The sequence below is a fragment of the Lynx rufus genome, unplaced genomic scaffold (assembly GCF_022079265.1).
Source record: "Lynx rufus isolate CCGP_SWC_20201006 ecotype Redwood Valley unplaced genomic scaffold, mLynRuf1.p SCAF_1, whole genome shotgun sequence".
NCBI classification, from domain to species: domain Eukaryota; kingdom Metazoa; phylum Chordata; class Mammalia; order Carnivora; family Felidae; genus Lynx; species Lynx rufus.
In genome coordinates this window covers 228098323-228116739 of record NW_025814823.1, presented here as the reverse complement: position 1 = coordinate 228116739, position 18417 = coordinate 228098323, and the positions used below count along the sequence as shown (strand labels likewise).

Sequence of the window (18417 nt, the reverse complement as noted above, 5' to 3'; positions counted from 1 at the left end):
TTACTGACTTAGACTGTTTAGGAGTGAGGCCTGAAGATGAGCGTCTGTAAACAAGCTCCCAGGTGACTTTTCCACAAGCGCAGTGGAGTGGGAGGCCCGCGGCCCGAGACGCAGAACTTTCCTCCTCCTTCCCACACACTTCCTGCATCCCGGTCACCACTGTCCCCAGCGCCAAAAGCCTTCATTTGCTAGAAAGTGTCTAAGACCCTTGAATGTGCATCCGCCCTGGGTTTTTCCTTACCTAAGAACATGGTGAGTAAAGATTCTTTGACATGTGGACTCAGGAATGCAGTTTGCCTTTATTTTTCTACAAACCCCTGATTGCCCACTGCTGAGGTTGTTCAAATTAATAATATTTGTATGCTTTTGAAATAAAATCTATTTTTGTAACAATCTCTAGAAAGAACAGTAAGGATGAAAACTTTTGTAATACTTGATTTAAAAAGACGCAGAAAGGCTTTTTTTTTCATAGCGTTGAGCAGCGTTCTAGAGAAAAACTAAGTTGGATTCGTATCCCACCTTGATAGCGAGGTAAACGTATCAACAATGAAAACCTGAAATGACTAGAAAAAATAACGGGACACGAAACCCAAAGGTCTAAAAAATGATAAAATCACATACACAAAAATGTATGAATTTCTAAAGTGTAGGCCAACGTAAGTGAAAGAAAGCAAATAGGATAAATACGCAATTCCTGTCACAGAGGGCTGATTTCTCAGTTGTAAAGAGCTTTTACAAATCAATAAGAGTAAACAAGAAAATGGACAAGAGATATTAAAGAGGGCTCCCAGGAAAGGAATTCTAAATGGCTTTTAAATATATGAAGTTATCAAATTTACCTAAAATAAGAAAACTATAAATCAGAAGTATACTGTGTTCTGTTTTCACCCAGGTATTGGCAGATACCAAAAAGGTTATGGCTCACCTTGGCGGTGGGGGGAGCTGGTAAATGGAGTCGATCTCTGGGAATGGGGGGGGGGCCTGCACCTTGGAGGGGGCTGGTGAATGGAGTTGACCTCTGGGGATGGGGGGGATGTGTCACCACGTTAACCGCTCAGTGTCACAGATGGACATCCCTTCTGCCCAGCCGTCCCACATCTTGAAACACAGACTAGCTACACACGCTCAGACACGTGCAGTTTTTTCCTGGCTTAGGAAAGGAATGGAAACGACATGAAAGTCCATTCAGTGGGAGCACATTAGCTCATAGAAATCTTGTGCAGCTCCAAACCTAAAACAAGCGTACTGCTCGTGTTCCGATAGTGAAGGATGTCTGAGACTTGTTAAACGAAAAATGCTGGGTGCAGAGCAGGGCTTGTGTGTACAAGCATTTAGGTACAAAGAGAGATATACATACATACATACATACACCCCTCTGTATATTAAAATGTGTCTAGAATGGTAACACATGAAGCTGATCATTGAGACACCTCATAGGAAGGTGGAGTAAGGAGACTTTTCACTTTGTATCCTTTTTACCTTTGAAGTTTTGATTTCTATGCATGCATTTTAAAAATACCAGTTAGGAGTGCTTGGTGGCTCAATGGGTTAAGTGTCTGACTTCGACTCAGGTCATGATCTTACGGTTCGTGGGTTCGAGCCCTGTGTCGGGCTCTGTGCTGACAGCTCAGAGCCTGGAGCCTGCTTCGGATTCTGTCTCCCCCTCTCTCTGCCCCTCTCCTGATCGTATTCTGTCTCTCTCTCTCTCAAAATAATAAACATTAAAAAAAAACAGTTAAAATAAAAATGTATTGAAAGCTTGTGAGTTAGCAGATTCATCGTCCTTAATTTTTATCACACCATTCACCCCATCATTATTAATCACGCTGTTGCAGTGTGCCAGAACTGCTCTGGGTGCTGGGCTCATGGACTGCAGTTTCTAGTTGGGGTGAATATATATACATCTACTGTGAAGTAGTAAGGCAAATAGACGTGGTGGGGGGAGGGTTGCCATCTTTGAGGGAGGGGCTTGGCCACACATCTTCAAGAAGCCTTGACTGCCTGATTGGCGTCTTTTGTTTAAATGAAGTTTGTAAGCCACCAGGCTTTGTCTCTAGCCCACCTTCCTGCTGCATCTAGTGTCCTAAACAGCATCCGCCTATTGGCGTGACATGCATTCAACTCATCTATTTTGTGACGTGTGTTATGCAGACATCTTCCTATAGTTTTTCAGTGTTTTGTTTTCTCTTTGAATGTAGGCAAGCTGCATTGTTTTTTTGTTTTTTGTTTTATCTTCACTCCTCTGACCCCAGTGCTTAAAATATGAAACAGTTTTCTTGACTCCTTGAAGAGACACTACACATAACTTGCAGTACCCTTTCACCGGTGGCGCTTGGACGGTGGAAGAGAAGAAATGCTTTCATGGTGGCACAATGCAACTTCTCTGTGCTTCTCAGCATATTAGTATCTTGGCACCCAGCAGTGTAACCTCATCCAGGCAACCCAATTTTTTTTTGTTGTTTTAAGTTTATTTACTTATTTATTCTGAGATGAAAGAGAGCCGGGGAGGGGCAGAGAGAGAACCCCAAGCAGGCTTCATGCTGTCAGCACAGAACCCGATGAGGGGTCCCAGGAACCGTGAGATTATGGCCTGAGCCGAAACCAAGAGTCAGAGGCTTAACCAACTGAGGCACCCAGGTGCCTCCAGGCAACCCAGTTTTTAAACAGTCCTGCCTTTGTCATATTCTCTTTGATATTAAAATTTAATAATGGTTCTAAGTTGAGTCCCTTTTGGAATTTATGGTTCCACTTGTGAAACTTTGACTTTTTAGGTCTTTGGTTTATAATTCGTCTTAGCATATCCAGAAAGGTGTTGTGTTGATAGATCATACGGTTTGGTTGATTAGCTCACTCTACTTGAGCTCATTTCCACACCAGATGAAAGTCCTAAAAACTTCAGGGTGTTTTAAGTTTTGCTGACTTTTTCTAATAAACAGCTTTTATAGAATTTTGCAATAACCTTTTTTTTTCACAGGAGATTATTATATCTGAGTTCTGTTTTCATTTTTTTTTAAGTATTAATGCCTGTTAAGAGTAACTGCCATACCCCATTAAAGGTACAAGCATGTACCTATTTTCCCGTAAAATCTAACGTTAACTTAATTTTCAGTAAATATTTGGTGACTGTCTCCTATGTGCCAGGCACACGAAAGGTGAATAAGATATTAGTAAGCAAAAAACCCCAAATATCCCAGGCCTGTGGTGGTTACATTCTAATAAGATAGTGGCAGACGGTAACAGTAGTAAGTCAACTATATCCTTGTGGCAGGTGACCCGTGTCCCGGGAGAGAGTGGAGCAGGCCCAGTGAGGATAGTTGGGGCAGGAAGGTGACTTGTACTTTTAAGGGACTCAGGGAGGGCCTATTGAGATGGTGGCCTTTGGTTGAGCAAAGACACGAGGGAGCCACAGAGTAGCATTCCAGGCAGGAGGGGCCATGGTGCAAGGAAGCACAGACCGGGCGTGTGCCTGGAGCGCGGGGCTGGATGCAGGCTGCCCGGGGTGTGCATGCGCAGCCCGAGGATTCTACAGCTGCCTTTGCAGGTCGCCAAGGACATGCTGCCTCACGCTTCCTGTGTAAACTAGGAAAATTTATCCAGGTTTTGAGCCCTGACCTTTATCCTTTTGGGGATTTTTACTTTGAGGCCCCTGCTCTCCGGTGCACCTTTTGGGGATTTTTAAAGTCACCTTCCTGAGTGTTGGTTGTAAAGATTTCCTAGATAAAGGTTAGTGGAGAAAATCAGGTTCCCTTCCGGGAGAGGAACAGTACTCGCCTGAAATGCCAGCGGGACTGTCGAAAGAAGCCTTGCTCTAGTAACCAATGGATGTGATGAAAACAGGTGTTGAAAACTCAGTTTTGAGGGACGTTACTGCCATAGATAATAAACCAATGTTTTGTGGTTCTCCTGAACTGTATGAAAACCAAGGCGGTTGTGTTTAACTTAATTGAAGTATCTTTTCTAAGTACACGTACAAATGAAATAATTTTTGAGAGGGAGTTCTAAAACAGTGAAGAGCATTTAATATGCTTCTCTAAAGATCCTTTCCTGGCTAGCGATCTTTCCTTCATTTCTACCGAGAATTGAAAAAGAAACGAACGTGCAGTGCAGAGTCACTTCAAGGATTTCACCGAGTGTCTGCAGTGTGGGGGTTCCTTTGCCAGGATCTCAGCAGGCCTTCCATCCCCGTGGGCGCAGGGGACGAACGGGCAGGGAACAGCAGTGGGGACCACGGGGCCACGGGAGACACATGTATCCCTTCCACAGGTGTCTCTCGGGCGTCCACCAGATGAAGCCAAGCCGAGAGAAGGGCTAGATTCGGGTTGGTTTTTGCGGTCGTAAACATGCCATTCTCTGTGGGGAAGCGGCCAGGCCGGGATCAGGGGGTGAATTGGTGGACTTGGAGCTTCAGGGGACATTTCTCTGACCAGCAGTTTTTCCCTGTCGGGAGCTCAGAGTTGTAGGCAAGTTGCCACTGTGTCTCCGGTTCTGGCAGTTGAGTTCATTTGCCTCACAATACTTTCCTGTTGTTGTTTCCGCAGCAAACCAAAGAGAGAGTGAAGCTATTGATACAGCTGGCTGATGGCTTTTGTGAAAAAGGGCATGCCCATGCAGCAGAGATAAAAAAATGTGTCACTGCAGTGGATAAGAGGTACAGGGATTTCTCTCTGCGGATGGAGAAGTACAGGACCTCTTTGGAGAAAGCCCTGGGGATTTCTTCAGATTCCAACAAATCGGTAAATTGCTCTGTGCAAACAGAATAAACCATGGTGTTCTTCCTCATGTCCTCCCCGGATCTAATTAACTCAAGTTCATTGGCTCTCTTCCTCCACAGAGTAAAAGTCTTCAGCTGGATATAATCCCCGCCAGTGTCCCTGGGTCAGAGGTGAAGCTTCGCGATGCTGCTCATGAACTTAACGAAGAAAAACGGAAGTCGGCCCGCAGGAAAGAGTAAGCCAGTCTTTAAGAACCTGCTGGGATTCATTGAAAAAGTGAAGAAAATGTCGCTTGGACAAACCCACTGCTGTGTGTGCTTTGAAACCGGATGGCAATGATACCTTGTGATGTTCAGACTCACTGTGTGCACTGTACCCTTATCACTTGCTTCAGAAGCCGTGTCTTTTTTTTGTTCCTGTGCCTCCATTTCGTATGGGGTTGACAAATTGTTTTAGTGTCATTTGTCATCAGTAGGTCATGACTAGTAGTACCAAGGAGAAAAAATAACACGTGGAGATGTTTCAGAATTGCCAATTAGTGAACTGTACCAGACGTTCCAAAGATTGTCCTAAACCAGCGGTTCTCAGCTGGGGGCAGTTGTGACCCCCAGGGGATGCTTGGCCATGTGTGTTGACATTTCTGGTTGTCACAAAATGGGAGGGGGCAATGCTATTGGCGTCTCAGGGGTGGAGACCGGGGATCCCGCTAACATCCTGTAGTTCACAGGACAGCCCCCCGGCAAAGCATTATCTGCCCCCAAGTGTCAGTGGTGCTGATGGAGAAACCGTGACCTGCTGGTGTACCTCAACAAAATGTTTTCCCTTTGAATTGGCGGCTTTATGCTGTTACTGTTCTGTCTCTTCTTGGTTTAATTCCCCAAACACATTACTGACTACTGCTTTGAAAACTCTCATTATTTCATAAGCCATAAAAGTACATAGTTCAGATAAGCCTGTGTCCTGACCGTGAACTAAGCTCTTCCCGGTCTTCCTGTGTTCAAGGTTCATAATGGCGGAGCTAATTCAAACTGAAAAGGCTTACGTGAGGGACCTCCGGGAGTGTATGGATGTAAGTAAGTTTTCTTGCTTGTTTATTTAGATCCAGTCTAAGCGCGCTGTTTTCTCCCTGACTGTTGGTAATTCTTAAAATAATCACCCTTGTTGCCGTTGTTGTTCTCGAGATTTTCAGTGTGCTTAAGCAGCCTGTTTCTTGTTCCCACCCTTCCGTGAGTTTCCAGGCCCATGTTTTGCTCATCACAGAGATGATACAGCACTAATCCTGTCATTCCGCTAGTCACATGACGGCCTGGCTGCCATCCTCTTTGTACAGAACTTTACAGCAGCTTCAGAGAAATGTGCCTTCCAATTATGATTCGCAACTGATACTCAGTAGTTTAAAGAATAGTTGTCGTACCTCAGAGAGCAGGGAGGTTAGCTCCCAAGTCTGACACCAGGAATGGAGAGTCTCAAGCTGGAGCCCGAGGAACTACTCTGAAGGGCTCACAGCAACTGGGGGGGCTTTTCTGGAAAATAGTTTTTCATGTTTTGGGAAAGGTTCCATACTTCAGATCGATTTTCGGTGATTCGTGAGCTCTGGGTACGTATTCTAGAGGCAGGAACAGCCGTTTCTTGGACATGTGCTCTTGGGTTTTTGTGTAATCCCTCTGCTTCCCTCCCGGCCAGACATACCTGTGGGAGATGACCAGCGGGGTGGAGGAGATCCCGGCCGGCATCGTAAACAGAGAGCTCGTCATCTTCGGGAACATGCAGGAAATCTATGAGTTTCACAATAAGTGAGTGGCTTTATCTCTGGGGAGCTGGTTCCTCTTGAAATCTAGATATGGTGCTGAAGTTTCCTAACAAGAAATGAAAGCTCCCAACTGAGTTAAGCATCCATTTCAGTGATTTTGTTGAAATTTGAATGAAGACTATCAGGCTTTCTTCCAAGACTGACGTTGTTGAACCTATCATGATAGAGACTCGACTTTATGTTTCTTCTTACCTGCTATAGAAATGAGATTAGGAAAACTGTTTTCGGAGGAACCCTCGTTTCTCCCAAGCTATGTCGTCAGCTGCTACATTAGTTACTTAGGATGAAAAGAAAGAAGAGTTGTGCGTGGCTGCTGGCCACCCCTCGGTCTTTCTGAACAAGAGGGGAGAAGGCACTGAGGACAGAACAGATGCGTAGTCTGACCAAACTAAAATACACTGTCCAGCGGCCACAGGAGGCACATGGCTTTATTTTTAAGGTTTTTTTTGTTTTGGGTTTTTGGTTTTTTTGTTTGTTTGTTTTTTAAGAAACAGAAGCTCCTTTTGATAGCGTCTGCACAGCCCTCTAGCCTATGGAGAGAGACTGCTAGAGCCAGAGATGCTGGGGTCTCCCTCACTCCCCTGCCCCCACCCCAGCACAAGACACTGAAATCTAAGTGGGTTCTTCTGAGTGTTCATTTACATCCCTAAATTATATCCTCAGCTACTGAACATAGCACTTGCCCAAAAGTAAAGCTGCTAGGTTAAAATTTGTATTAGAAAGTGTTTAAAGGCTAAACTGAGTAGCTGTTTGAAAGTCACAATAACTTAGTCGAGTTAAGAGCTACATGGGTTATTAAATCCTTAAAATCTAGACGGCACAGATGTTTCACTGTATTTGATTGAAGTGATATGCTTGGCCTGATTTCTGGTGTATCTGTCTCACTACTAAATGTTTTAAGACATCTTAATAATACAGTACCATTTTTACTCTCTGCAGCATATTCCTGAAAGAGCTGGAAAAATATGAGCAGTTGCCAGAGGACGTTGGACACTGCTTTGTTACTTGGGTAATGAAACCTCGGCTACTTGTTCTCACGGTTGTTTGGTGGCTTTGCAGGAAGTTAGAAAGGAATGTGGTCCATTTCTCTTATGTCACCATCTTCTACAGTGTCTGCTTACGGAGAAATGGACTTTGCCTCAAAGACTTACATTCTGCAACTAGTTATTAACGTGGACCGAGCTTTTTATTGGCAGTAGTGATGGTTTGAAATAGAACATTTAGTGTGCCAGTCCTGCACATGGTCCTGGAAATGCGTAGATAAACATGAATGCGCAGCCATGTCTGGGGGGCCAGGTTGGCAAGGTGGGAGGGGGGATGTTGTGCAGTCGGGAGGAGAGCCAGACAGTCACCTGGTGGTAGTGCCCTGCCATCCACATGTGATGCCTGGGTTTGCACTGGCAACTGGAACAGAGTGGGTGTGCCCAGCCCTGACTTACTGGGCCAAGGGAAGCTTCTGGAGGTGTGTATACCAATAGGATGTATTTCTCATTTTTAACAGCTTTCCATATAAAATAGGGTTTCTTTTATTTAGAGCTTAAATTTCCTTTATCCCCACAGCTTCTTTTCCGCATAAAAGTTTATCATATTTTGAGGTACTGCCATTTGAAAGAGATATTCTAATTTGTTGTTGTTGTTGTTTATAGGCAGACAAGTTTCAGATGTATGTCACGTATTGCAAAAATAAGCCGGATTCTACTCAGCTGATACTAGAGCATGCAGGGTCCTACTTTGACGTAAGTAATAGATTCCTGATGAAGCTGTGAAATCTTCTAAGTTGTATTTGGTATACATAAAATGCAGCATCACTCCTAACTTTCACCTGTTTGATGATACGGTATTTTCCTGTTTATCTGTCATATTTATGGTGGGATATTGTTATATATTCTTCTGTTATTGAAAGATTCTTCTAGGAGATCCTGGGTGGTTCAGTCAGTTAAGCGTCTGACTTCAGCTCAGGTCATGATCTCACCATTCGTGGGTTCTAGCCCCGCATTGGGCTCTGTGCTGACAGTTCAGAGCCTGGAGCCTACTTCGGATTCTGTGTCTCCCTCTCTCTCTGCCCCTCCCCGACTCATGCTCTGTCTCTCTCTCAAAAATAAAATAAACATTAAAAATTTTTAAAAAAAGATCCAAGATTTTAGCATGTACATGTGTATATGACATTACTTACAATTTATAGTAATTTTAGGTGTAATATCATGTTATACAGAAGGTACAAACTTTTCGGCTTCTTTTACTCTCTGTGAAACAAAAATTATCTTTGAATCTTTGAATCCTTTTTAGTCATTTATTTTTCTCATTTTTATGTGATTCCAAAAATAGCCTGCCAATAAAATTTTTACAGATAGCACTGTCCCTAGGACCATTGGGAGGCTTATTAATTATATTCCCATTGTTGTAGATGTAGGTCATCTTTTTTGGAAAGATATTGCAGGGAGGTTATTTAGTACGAAAAAGGATAGAGCCTTATTGATATAATTTACAGAATGCTTTTTGGGTCTCCAGAATGTAGTTAAATGTGTGCCAAATACATCTTGATTAAGAGATGGGAGTACTTTTTGATGTTATGTATAATTTCTCACAAGGCTGTGAGAACATTAGATTTGTTTCTGTCTTTATGCTGGGGCATTGCCACGTGTGATACTCTGCCCTTCTCTGGAAGTCTGGGAAATGAGAATAAATTTTAGCTTGTATCTTTGAGGTGAAGCCCTGTAGATGGCCTTGTTTTAGTTGTCATTCTCCTGACTAGCAATTATACATCATTGCCTTTGTAAATATAAAGTCAGCTCCCAGCCCAGTGCTGCCCACCCCCCCCCCTTTTTTTTTCTGTTTTTCACATGACCCTGGGTCTTTGCCATCAGGTGAAACTCAACACCATGGCTCTGTGCAGAGTTAGAATCATTTAAGGCCTAAGCACTGAGAGCATGTGGCACATTTAATCACATCAAATGGCTTTGGAATCAAAGCCATTAAAAAACAACAACAACAAAACCAAAACCTTTGTCCTTAAAACACCTTTAAAGAAATTACACTTGTCTGATTTGGGGATTTCACAAATTACTTGCCTTCAGTATTCATTGTCCAGCATGATCCCACATCTTTTTGGGGCTCATTTAACTCAATGTGCCTGGTCATAGGTGCTTAGCATGGAGTGGTGGATAACCCAAAGTGCCCACCTTCCCAGCAAGGACGTTATTGCATGTAAACAGCTTAATACAAAGGCAAAGCAGAAATTATGGTGTTAGATATGCCACTGACCAGTGAGCTAGATCCTCCCTTTACCCCCAATTCTTTGCCCCCCACCATTCAAAGTAAAATTTTTGAAGCACAGAAGTTTTTGTTAATACCCTTAACAGCTTTTTAGAAAAAGGAAGCTCTATTGTTTTAGCAGGATGAAACCTTTGTCAGGTATTTTGGAAGAATAGTCGGATCATGTAGCCATTTTTGTCTTTATTTTTTTATTTTTTTTTTTAAATATAATATATTGTCAGATTCGTTTCCATACAACACCCAGTGCTCATGCCAGCAAGTGCCCTCCTCCATGACATCACCCACTTTCCCCTCTCCCCTACCCCCCATCCACCCTCAGTTTCTTCTCGGTCCTTAAGAGTCTCTTATGGTTTGCTTCCCTCTCTCTCTGTAACTTTATGTCTTTATTCTTTTTAATAATTTTAATTTTTTTATCATGATAGTGTACTCTTTAATCCCCATTCCCCGTCTCTCCCATCCCCCCACCTCCCTCTATTCTGGTAACCATCATTTGTTCTCTGTAGTTAAGAGTCTGTTTCTTGGTTTCTCTCTCTCTTTTCCTTTGTTCATTTGTTTTGCTTCTTAAATTCCACATATGAGTGAAAATCATATGATATTTGTCTTTTTCACTTAGCATTATACTCTCCAGCTCCATCCGTGTTATTGCAGATGACAAGATTTCATTCTTTTTTATGGCTGAGTAATATTCCTGTGTGTGTGTGTGTGTGTGTGTGTGTGTGTGTGTGTGTGTATACACACACATACATACCACATCTTGGCTGCTTCCATAATTTGTAGATTATGCTGCTGTAAACATAGGGGTGCATGTATCCCTTTGAATCAGTGTCTTGGTATTTTTTTGGTAAATACCCAGTAGTGTGATTCCTAGATCATAGAGTAGATCTATTTTTAACTTTTGGAAGAACCTCCATTCTGCTCTCCACAGTGGCTGTACCAGTTTGCATTCCCATCAATCAGCAGCACAGGAGAGTTCTTTTCCTCCACATCCCCTCCAACACCTGTTGTGTCTTGTATTTTTTATTTTAGTCATTCTGACAGGTGTGAGGTCATAACTATGGTTTTGATTTGTATTTCCCTGATGATGAGCAATGTTGAACATCTTTCGAGTGTCTGTTGGCCATCTGTATGTCTTCTTTGTAATATTTATTCATAGCTTCTGCCCATTTTTTAATTGAATTCTTTGGTTTTTGGGTGTTGAATTATATCAGTTTTTATATATTTTGCATATTAACCCTTTATCGGATATGTCATTTGTAAATATCTTCTCCCATTAAGTAGGTTGCCTTTTAGTTTTGTTGGTTGTTTCCTTTGCTGTGCAGAAGCTTTTTATTTTGATGTAGTCCCAATGGCTTATTTTAGCTTTTATTTCCCTTGTCTCAGGAGACATATCTAGAAAGAAGTTACTATATCCAATGTCGAGAAATTATTGCTTGTGCTCTCTTATAGGATTTTTATGGTTTCAGGTCTCACATTTAGGTCTTTAATCCATTTTGAATTTGTTTTTGTGTGTGATGTTAGAAAGTGGTCCAATTTCTTTCTTTTGCATGTTGCTGTCCAGTTTTCCCAGCACCATTTGTTGAATAGACTATCTTTTACCCATTGGGTATTCATTCCTCTTGTCATTTTTTAATAGTATAATCCTATGATAAGGTATTAAGGGTGTCAACAAAAATAGATTGGTGTTCAGAAATATCAGAGATGTATTTCTGAATGTTATTAAAACAAGGTACTAAAAAGACATTATAGTATCTCTCAAATGTTGGGTATGCATGAAATGAGATACTTCTCAACTGTATAAAAGGATAAGTTCTTGATACATAAGTAGCATAGATTAATCTCCAAAACATGGGCTGAGAGAAGCTAGATATGAAGGAGTACATTCTGTGTGGTTCCTTTTGTGTGAAATTCTAGAATATGCAAAACTAATCTGGCAATAGTAATCAGAATAGGGGTTGCCTCTTGGTGGTGGTGGGGTGTGGGTGGGGAATTTGTTAGAAAGGGACCTGAAGAACTTCCTGTGATGTTGGAAATGTTCTGCACCTTGGTTTGGGAATTGTTTGCAAGTGTGTTGACATTTGTCAGAACTCAGTGACCTGTACTTGAGATCATTATATTCTAATATGAAAAATGTTTTAGATATGAAATTATGAATGTGTGTATCGTAATCATTAAATGATAAATTGCACATTTTTGAACAATTGCAAATTGAAGAGAAAGTTTTAAACTACATTCGTGATCAGGAAGGCAGAGGAAGAATTGCTAAGTTTTGAACCTGGGTGGCATGTGAGGGACAAGTCGCTTGGTGGCTGTCCTGCAGCCGGCATTCCATCGGCAGCGACTCACAGGAATCCTGGCACAACGCATGCACGGGTCCCCATGAGCTTAATCGAAGTGACAAGCAGATTGAGAACACAAGAGTGTAGTGGTGTTTAAATCTCATTGGAAGCATAGAATGTGAGGAGATAACCTTTTTTTTGGTGGTGCTGGGGTTTTTTTGAAGATTTTCTGAGAAGAGTGTTAAGAGCCAAAAGATGATGCAAGTACTGCTGGTGGGCGTGGAAAGTCTGAGAGCGCATGGAGGGAATCCTCCATGGTGTGCGAACTCGTTAGTGAAGGGGAGTCAGGCCAGGGGCGGGGACATGGTCTTGGCCAAGGCGACGCCAAGGCAAACGCTTAGCTGCGGTGGGAGAGGGTGCGCCCTGTCCCCATCCCCATCCCTAGCTCCTGTCTGGACTGAGTGGCCCCGGGCCGGGCTGGGGGAGCTGGAGGCCAGCGCAGGCCCAGAGCAGAGGTTGTAGGCTTGGCCTAGTTGAGATCTGCACGGGAGAGCCAGCAATGTAGATCGGACGCGCCACCTTCTGGTTCAAAGTGATCACCCGTTCTCATGTTCAGCGTATTAAAAGAACAGTGATTTCTGTTTTTCTTTATACAACAACAGTGATATGTGTATATTCATTTTGGAGGTAAAAAGTGCATTTTTAGTTCATGCTAATTCAAATGCTATAATTAACATTACAGTAACGTTCGTCTCTATTTTCTTCTTAATTTAGGAAATACAACAGCGGCATGGATTAGCCAATTCCATCTCTTCTTACCTTATTAAGCCGGTTCAGCGAATAACAAAGTATCAGCTTCTTTTAAAAGTAAGTATGAAGCATCTTCTGCATGTAAAATGTTGTGAATTGCGCATTACTGTTCTGGCGTTTTTCTGTTTATGTAAAGTACCCTGAATTTTTTAAATAACACCAAGGCATTTAATTTTTTTAATTCATTGCTATTTATCACCCTGATCAGTTTCTCAGGGTGGCAGGTAAATGAGAGAATATTCCTTGTTATGCACTGGAGCTTTGCTGAGTCTGGTCCGTAACATAAACTGAGGAAGGAAGGCGAGATTGTCAAACCTGGATAACGTGGTATCTGTGTCCCAGTGTGGCTTGCTGGCTGTGGACCACGCTCTTTGCTGTGTACTTTGCAGACTTTAGGTTTACCTCATAACACTGCTGGTCTGCAGGTGTAGAAACGAGCCTGTGAGGGTGAGGGCTGTGCCTGGAATCATCGCTGGATCCCTGTTGTCTGGGCTCAGCTCGAGACCCAAATGGGGCTGAAGCCCAGGTAATTTCACCCTCAGGCAGCTTTCTCCCTCTTACGTCTAGTCACATGGCACACACATATTTCTAGAACATGTTGTTCACACAAATCCCGAGTATTTGAGTCAAACTGACCTCTACTTGTTCTTGATTATAAATGATGATAATTAAAGTCATCCTGTAACTATGTATGGTGGCAGATATTAACTAGACTTCCTGTGATCATTAAGCGGTGTATACAAATATCAGATCCTTATGTTGTGCTCTTAAAACTAGCATAATGTTGCATGTCAATTATACCTCAAAAAAAAAAAAGCCACATTTATAATTTAATGTCTAGTCTTTTTTTAAAAAATTTTTTTTTCAACGTTTTTTATTTATTTTTGGGACAGAGAGAGACAGAGCATGAACAGGGAAGGGGCAGGGAGAGAGGGAGACACACAATCGGAAACAGGCTCCAGGCTCCAAGCCATCAGCCCAGAGCCTGACGCGGGGCTCGAACCCACGGACCGCGAGATCGTGACCTGGCTGAAGTCGGACGCTTAACCGACTGCGCCACCCAGGCGCCCCTGTCTAGTCTTAATTGTAGAACAGTAAAGGAAACTTAGAATTTGTGATGGTTGTCACAGAATGCATTATATAAAAATCAGTGCACATTTTCTTCACTATAAGAATAATAATTTACAACCTCTACCTGATGATGTTTATCCTGCTGTATCCTTGGCTGGAGAATGTTATTAAGCATCAGAACGTACTGACTATCCACTCCTCTTGCTAACAGTATATTAAGCATCTATGTCCCCGGTGCTGGCCTCACACAGCAGTAGGGAGGTGGTATGTAAATTCCCTGGATATAAAAGAAGTTCAGAGATGGAGTAATGAGATCCTGAAACTCTTTGCTGTTGAGAAAACTCTAGACACAGAAATGGCTGTATTCTTTTGTGAAAATGGTATCATATGGGATATTTCTATTGGGAAAGCACTCCTGCATTTCTGTATCAGAATCCTATGAAGTGCTTGTATGACCCTCAGCAGAAGTAGGAGGTTGCCACAAACGTGAACTAGAAGTCAGGAGGTTAAGTCGTTCACATTCACATCAGCCCACTGCTTTTTATTTGTGCAAAGGCGGTTTACCTTTTGGTGTCCTCAGCATTTAAGAATCTTGTTTTTAGCATGTGGTTCCACTAAAGACCTCTTCCTCGGTGACCTCACATCTAGTTAATCACTATTAAAATAGGGCTTTAATTTATAAGCCTCATGTTATTCTTCCTGGAGGTTTTAAGGAGAATAATTATAAGCTCTGTTGAGGTCCCCAACGAATGTTTTTTGACAGTGAAGTTAATTTCTCCATATAGCATTTTTAAGCACTTTTTTTTTTTTTTTTTTTTTTTTTTTTTTTTTTTTTTTTGCCAATCTGCTTAGAATAATAGGCAAAAAACATCTGGTCATGAGTAAACATGCTTGTCTGGTGCAAGTTGCTCTAAAACTGTCCACTGTGGGACCAAAGCTGAGTGCAGTGCCCTGTGCCTTTGGTCGGCCACTAGGACACGGAAAGCTGTGATTACTATTACTGACTGATTATAACCATACTGTGGTAAGAAAGAGTCTTGGACCCTGCCAGAATGTGGATTTATTGTCCTTGTTCGCATTCATTTAACAGCAGATGTTCCTCTAAGTAGATCTGAAACATAATCACACTCGGGCAAGTGTGATTAGATCATTCACGCTTTTCCAAACGTCCTGCACACAGAGGGACAGCATTTAATGTAGACACAGCTGCCGCTCGTGTTCTCGCTCACGGCCTGGGAGCTCCAGGGTAGATGGGGCATGGCACTAACAGCACCAAGGAGTTCAGATCACACTGGGCTGCCGCGGGAGGCATAGCAGTCCTGGCTGGACTCGGCCATGACCTTCAGATAAAACCAGTAGCTGATATGCTTTACTGTACTAATTGTTTCTGTTTGTCATTTTTGAGGCTTGGTAGTTGATCTGTACACCGGTTTCATCTTAAACGGTGACTGCATCTGGTTTGCTCTGATCTGAAGAAACATCCTGATTTGAGCAGGACAGACCCCTCCATTCGTTGCGTAAAGAGGCAGTAATTCATTTTCTATGCGAATATGTGCCCAGTTGACTACATTCCACTGTTATCTTGAAAATCATGGATTTTTCATACTCTTTGCTGCAAAGATCTTGTTGGCAGAGCTTTCGGCGTTTGGCTACTTGACGGTATTGGTCTTTTACAGGAGCTACTCACTTGCTGTGAGGAAGGAAAAGGGGAGATAAAAGACGGCCTCGAGGTGATGCTTAGTGTGCCAAAGCGGGCCAACGATGCCATGCACCTCAGCATGCTGGAAGGTAATGGGCTCTGCATGTCCCCAGCGCGTCCATGCACTTCCTCCTGACACTGGTCTAAGTGGATTTCCCACGCCCTGGAAGTCTTGGCTTTGCACCTCTATGCTTGGGTGGGAGTTAAGAGTTTAGATGTGAGTACCTTCTTTTTGAGAAGAACTGGTTTCATTGCTTCCCTTAAGGATTACGGAAAGTACTTCGACCTCATTAAAAGCATGTCCTTGACCGTTAACTAGAGAACAGCCTGTCTGCACTTGGAACCCCAGTAGCACCTTGTGTCACTTGCCTTAGGCAGTCTGGTCTCCGCGTGGATGGATGGGTAGGAGGGAGGCAAGATCGGTCCCCTGTGATGATAAAAACCCTTCAAAAAGCTTGTTGTTTCCCCATATCTGTATCCCTTGTATCACTTACGAGAGCTTTGAATGTGGTGGCATGTAACATAGTGTACGATGTGGTGAAGAGTCAGATAAATAAAAGTTATCGTTACAAGTGAGATTTCCATGGATGTTTAGAAAGGCTCTTTCTGCATTACAGAGCTTAAATCTTACTATCAGTGTACGCAGAATTATTTACGAGAAGTAATCTTGCCCCAGATGCTTTTTTATTGTTTGTCTCCATCATCGCTAGTATCGAGCAAGGGAACTAGTTGGGGCACGGGTGCAGCTGTTTGCAGCAGAGCCCCAAAAATCAGAGGCCAGGAGGCCTTTTCTTTCTCTGATGTGAACCCCTGAGCTGGTGTGGCAGCCCTTCATGGCACCATCGAGGACTCGGGCTCCATTCACTCTCTCGCCTGCTTAAATGCTGTTCGGTTGGCTCGGTTCAGGATGTGTCAAGACCACGTTACCATTCCGTCCAGCAGAGAGAAAGTGAGGAAAGAGGGAGGGCAAGGAGCAGCTAGAAGGGCCGAAACTAGAAGTTGTACACAGGACTCCCAGCGGCCTCCCAGTGGCCTGAGTTGTCCTAGCTGCCGAGGGGCTGGGAGATAGCGTGCTCATCTGAGCGGCCACGGGGCTTCTGTCTGTGGAGGAGAAGGGGACGCCAGTAGTTGAGAGAGGGCTAGCAGCCCCTGCCGCAGATATCAAACCACTTTGCGAAGCCCTGGGAGTTGAAAGTCCACACAGCAGGCCCCTTCCACGAAGGGAGGAGCAGGGGGAAACCCACCCCTGTGGCCAGAGTGTGACACACATGAAGAATTCTGCCCTCAAAGAGGGGGAGAACTCCCCAAGGAAGGCCAGACCAGAGCCTTGGGGAAAGGCTCAGCCTGTGGCAGAACGTCCAAGAAGGGTGTTCTAGGCTGAGGAGGCAGAGGATCAGGACGCAGGCTGGGGGTGAGTGACGGCCTGGGGAAGGTCCGGGACCATTCTGGACAGGGGAGGAGGTTCATATGATGGAATGCTGTGAGTAAAGGCTGAAGAGAAGTAGGGAGTTCAACCAAATCTCAAATGGTGTGAGTGCCACCCTAAGATCGAATTGAAAGAATAAAGTCATGAAGAATAATTGCCTTATTTTTTTGAACAAGAGCAAATATATGCAAAGTCATGTTTTAGGAAGAATTCTCCTTTGTCAGACTTTGTCAGGTGGGGTCAGTGCTGGGAAACCGGAGTCGGGGGCCCAGATGGGAAACTAATCTGAGATTTAGTTGATGGGCACTGAACAAATGTTTAAATAGTCACATTGCTGTCTTGTGCATCCTTTTTTATTTTTCTTTCAAATTGAGTGTGCTCCCCTTTCTTTTATGTTGTAGGGTTTGACGAAAATATTGAGTCTCAGGGAGAACTCATCCTGCAGGAATCCTTCCAAGTGTGGGACCCAAAAACCTTAATTCGAAAGGGTCGAGAACGGCATCTCTTCCTTTTTGAAATGTCTTTAGTATTTAGTAAAGAAGTGAAAGATTCCAGTGGGAGAAGCAAGTACCTTTATAAAAGCAAATTGTTTGTAAGTACGGACGTTCAGAATTGTAAATTTTAAGGTAACACACTCGTGACCTTTTTGCAGCTAGAAAAAAATTACTGCTTGTTGCTTTCAGTTTAACCTTCCAAACTCTGCTCCGAGGTGGAACTCTGAAATTGTAAGGTTTTCATCTTCCTCAGGGAAATTTTCCTGCAGTCTCAAGTCCACTAGAGGGAGCGCATGGTTTTAGCTTCGCTGAACTTAGAAAACCTGTTTTTTTTCTAAATGCCATAGACTCTTAACATAGGCCGAGAAAACACCTTTTTAGTGAATTTCAATTTATGTCTTGTGTGCCGTAACTAGCTTCATAAATAAATTAATCATATGAGACTTCGATTAAGTAAGTTCTCATACCATTCTAATTAATTTTTCATTCACCAACATTGGCATATACTTAAGCAGTCTTCCTGGTGGGCTCGCTGTAGGCTCTTCGTGATGAGGTGGGATTTTTTTTTTTCCCCCATAAAGATAGTAAGTGTGTGAAAATTAAGTAGATTTATGGTTCTTTGCAATAGCAAAGTAGGGTTATTAAAGAAAACGTATATAAGCAAAAATAGTTTTCCACAATCCCATCTGTAGAGAGACAGCTTTCCTGGAGTGCTGGGTCGATACCGTGTTACATTTGAATTCTTTTTTAACTTGTGAGTGTGCTTTCTGGCAAAAGAACATACCTGATGCCTCTTTTCCACAAGGAGCAAAGCCCAAGGAGTCTCTCTGTAAACCACACGTTGAC

General features: G+C 43.0%; 1 protein-coding gene across 1 annotated transcript in view; it reads left to right on the top strand.

Annotated features, from left to right (window-relative positions):
- Positions 1–18417, top strand: part of TRIO (trio Rho guanine nucleotide exchange factor) — a 234770-nt gene that overhangs the window by 119281 nt on the left and 97072 nt on the right. Inside the window, exons 21-29 of the mRNA XM_047094013.1 lie at positions 4539–4733; positions 4832–4947; positions 5715–5781; positions 6396–6505; positions 7462–7531; positions 8169–8258; positions 12846–12938; positions 15629–15740; positions 17479–17669. Coding sequence (XP_046949969.1) covers positions 4539–4733; positions 4832–4947; positions 5715–5781; positions 6396–6505; positions 7462–7531; positions 8169–8258; positions 12846–12938; positions 15629–15740; positions 17479–17669 — 1044 coding nt within the window. The remainder of the gene's footprint in view (positions 1–4538; positions 4734–4831; positions 4948–5714; positions 5782–6395; positions 6506–7461; positions 7532–8168; positions 8259–12845; positions 12939–15628; positions 15741–17478; positions 17670–18417) is intronic.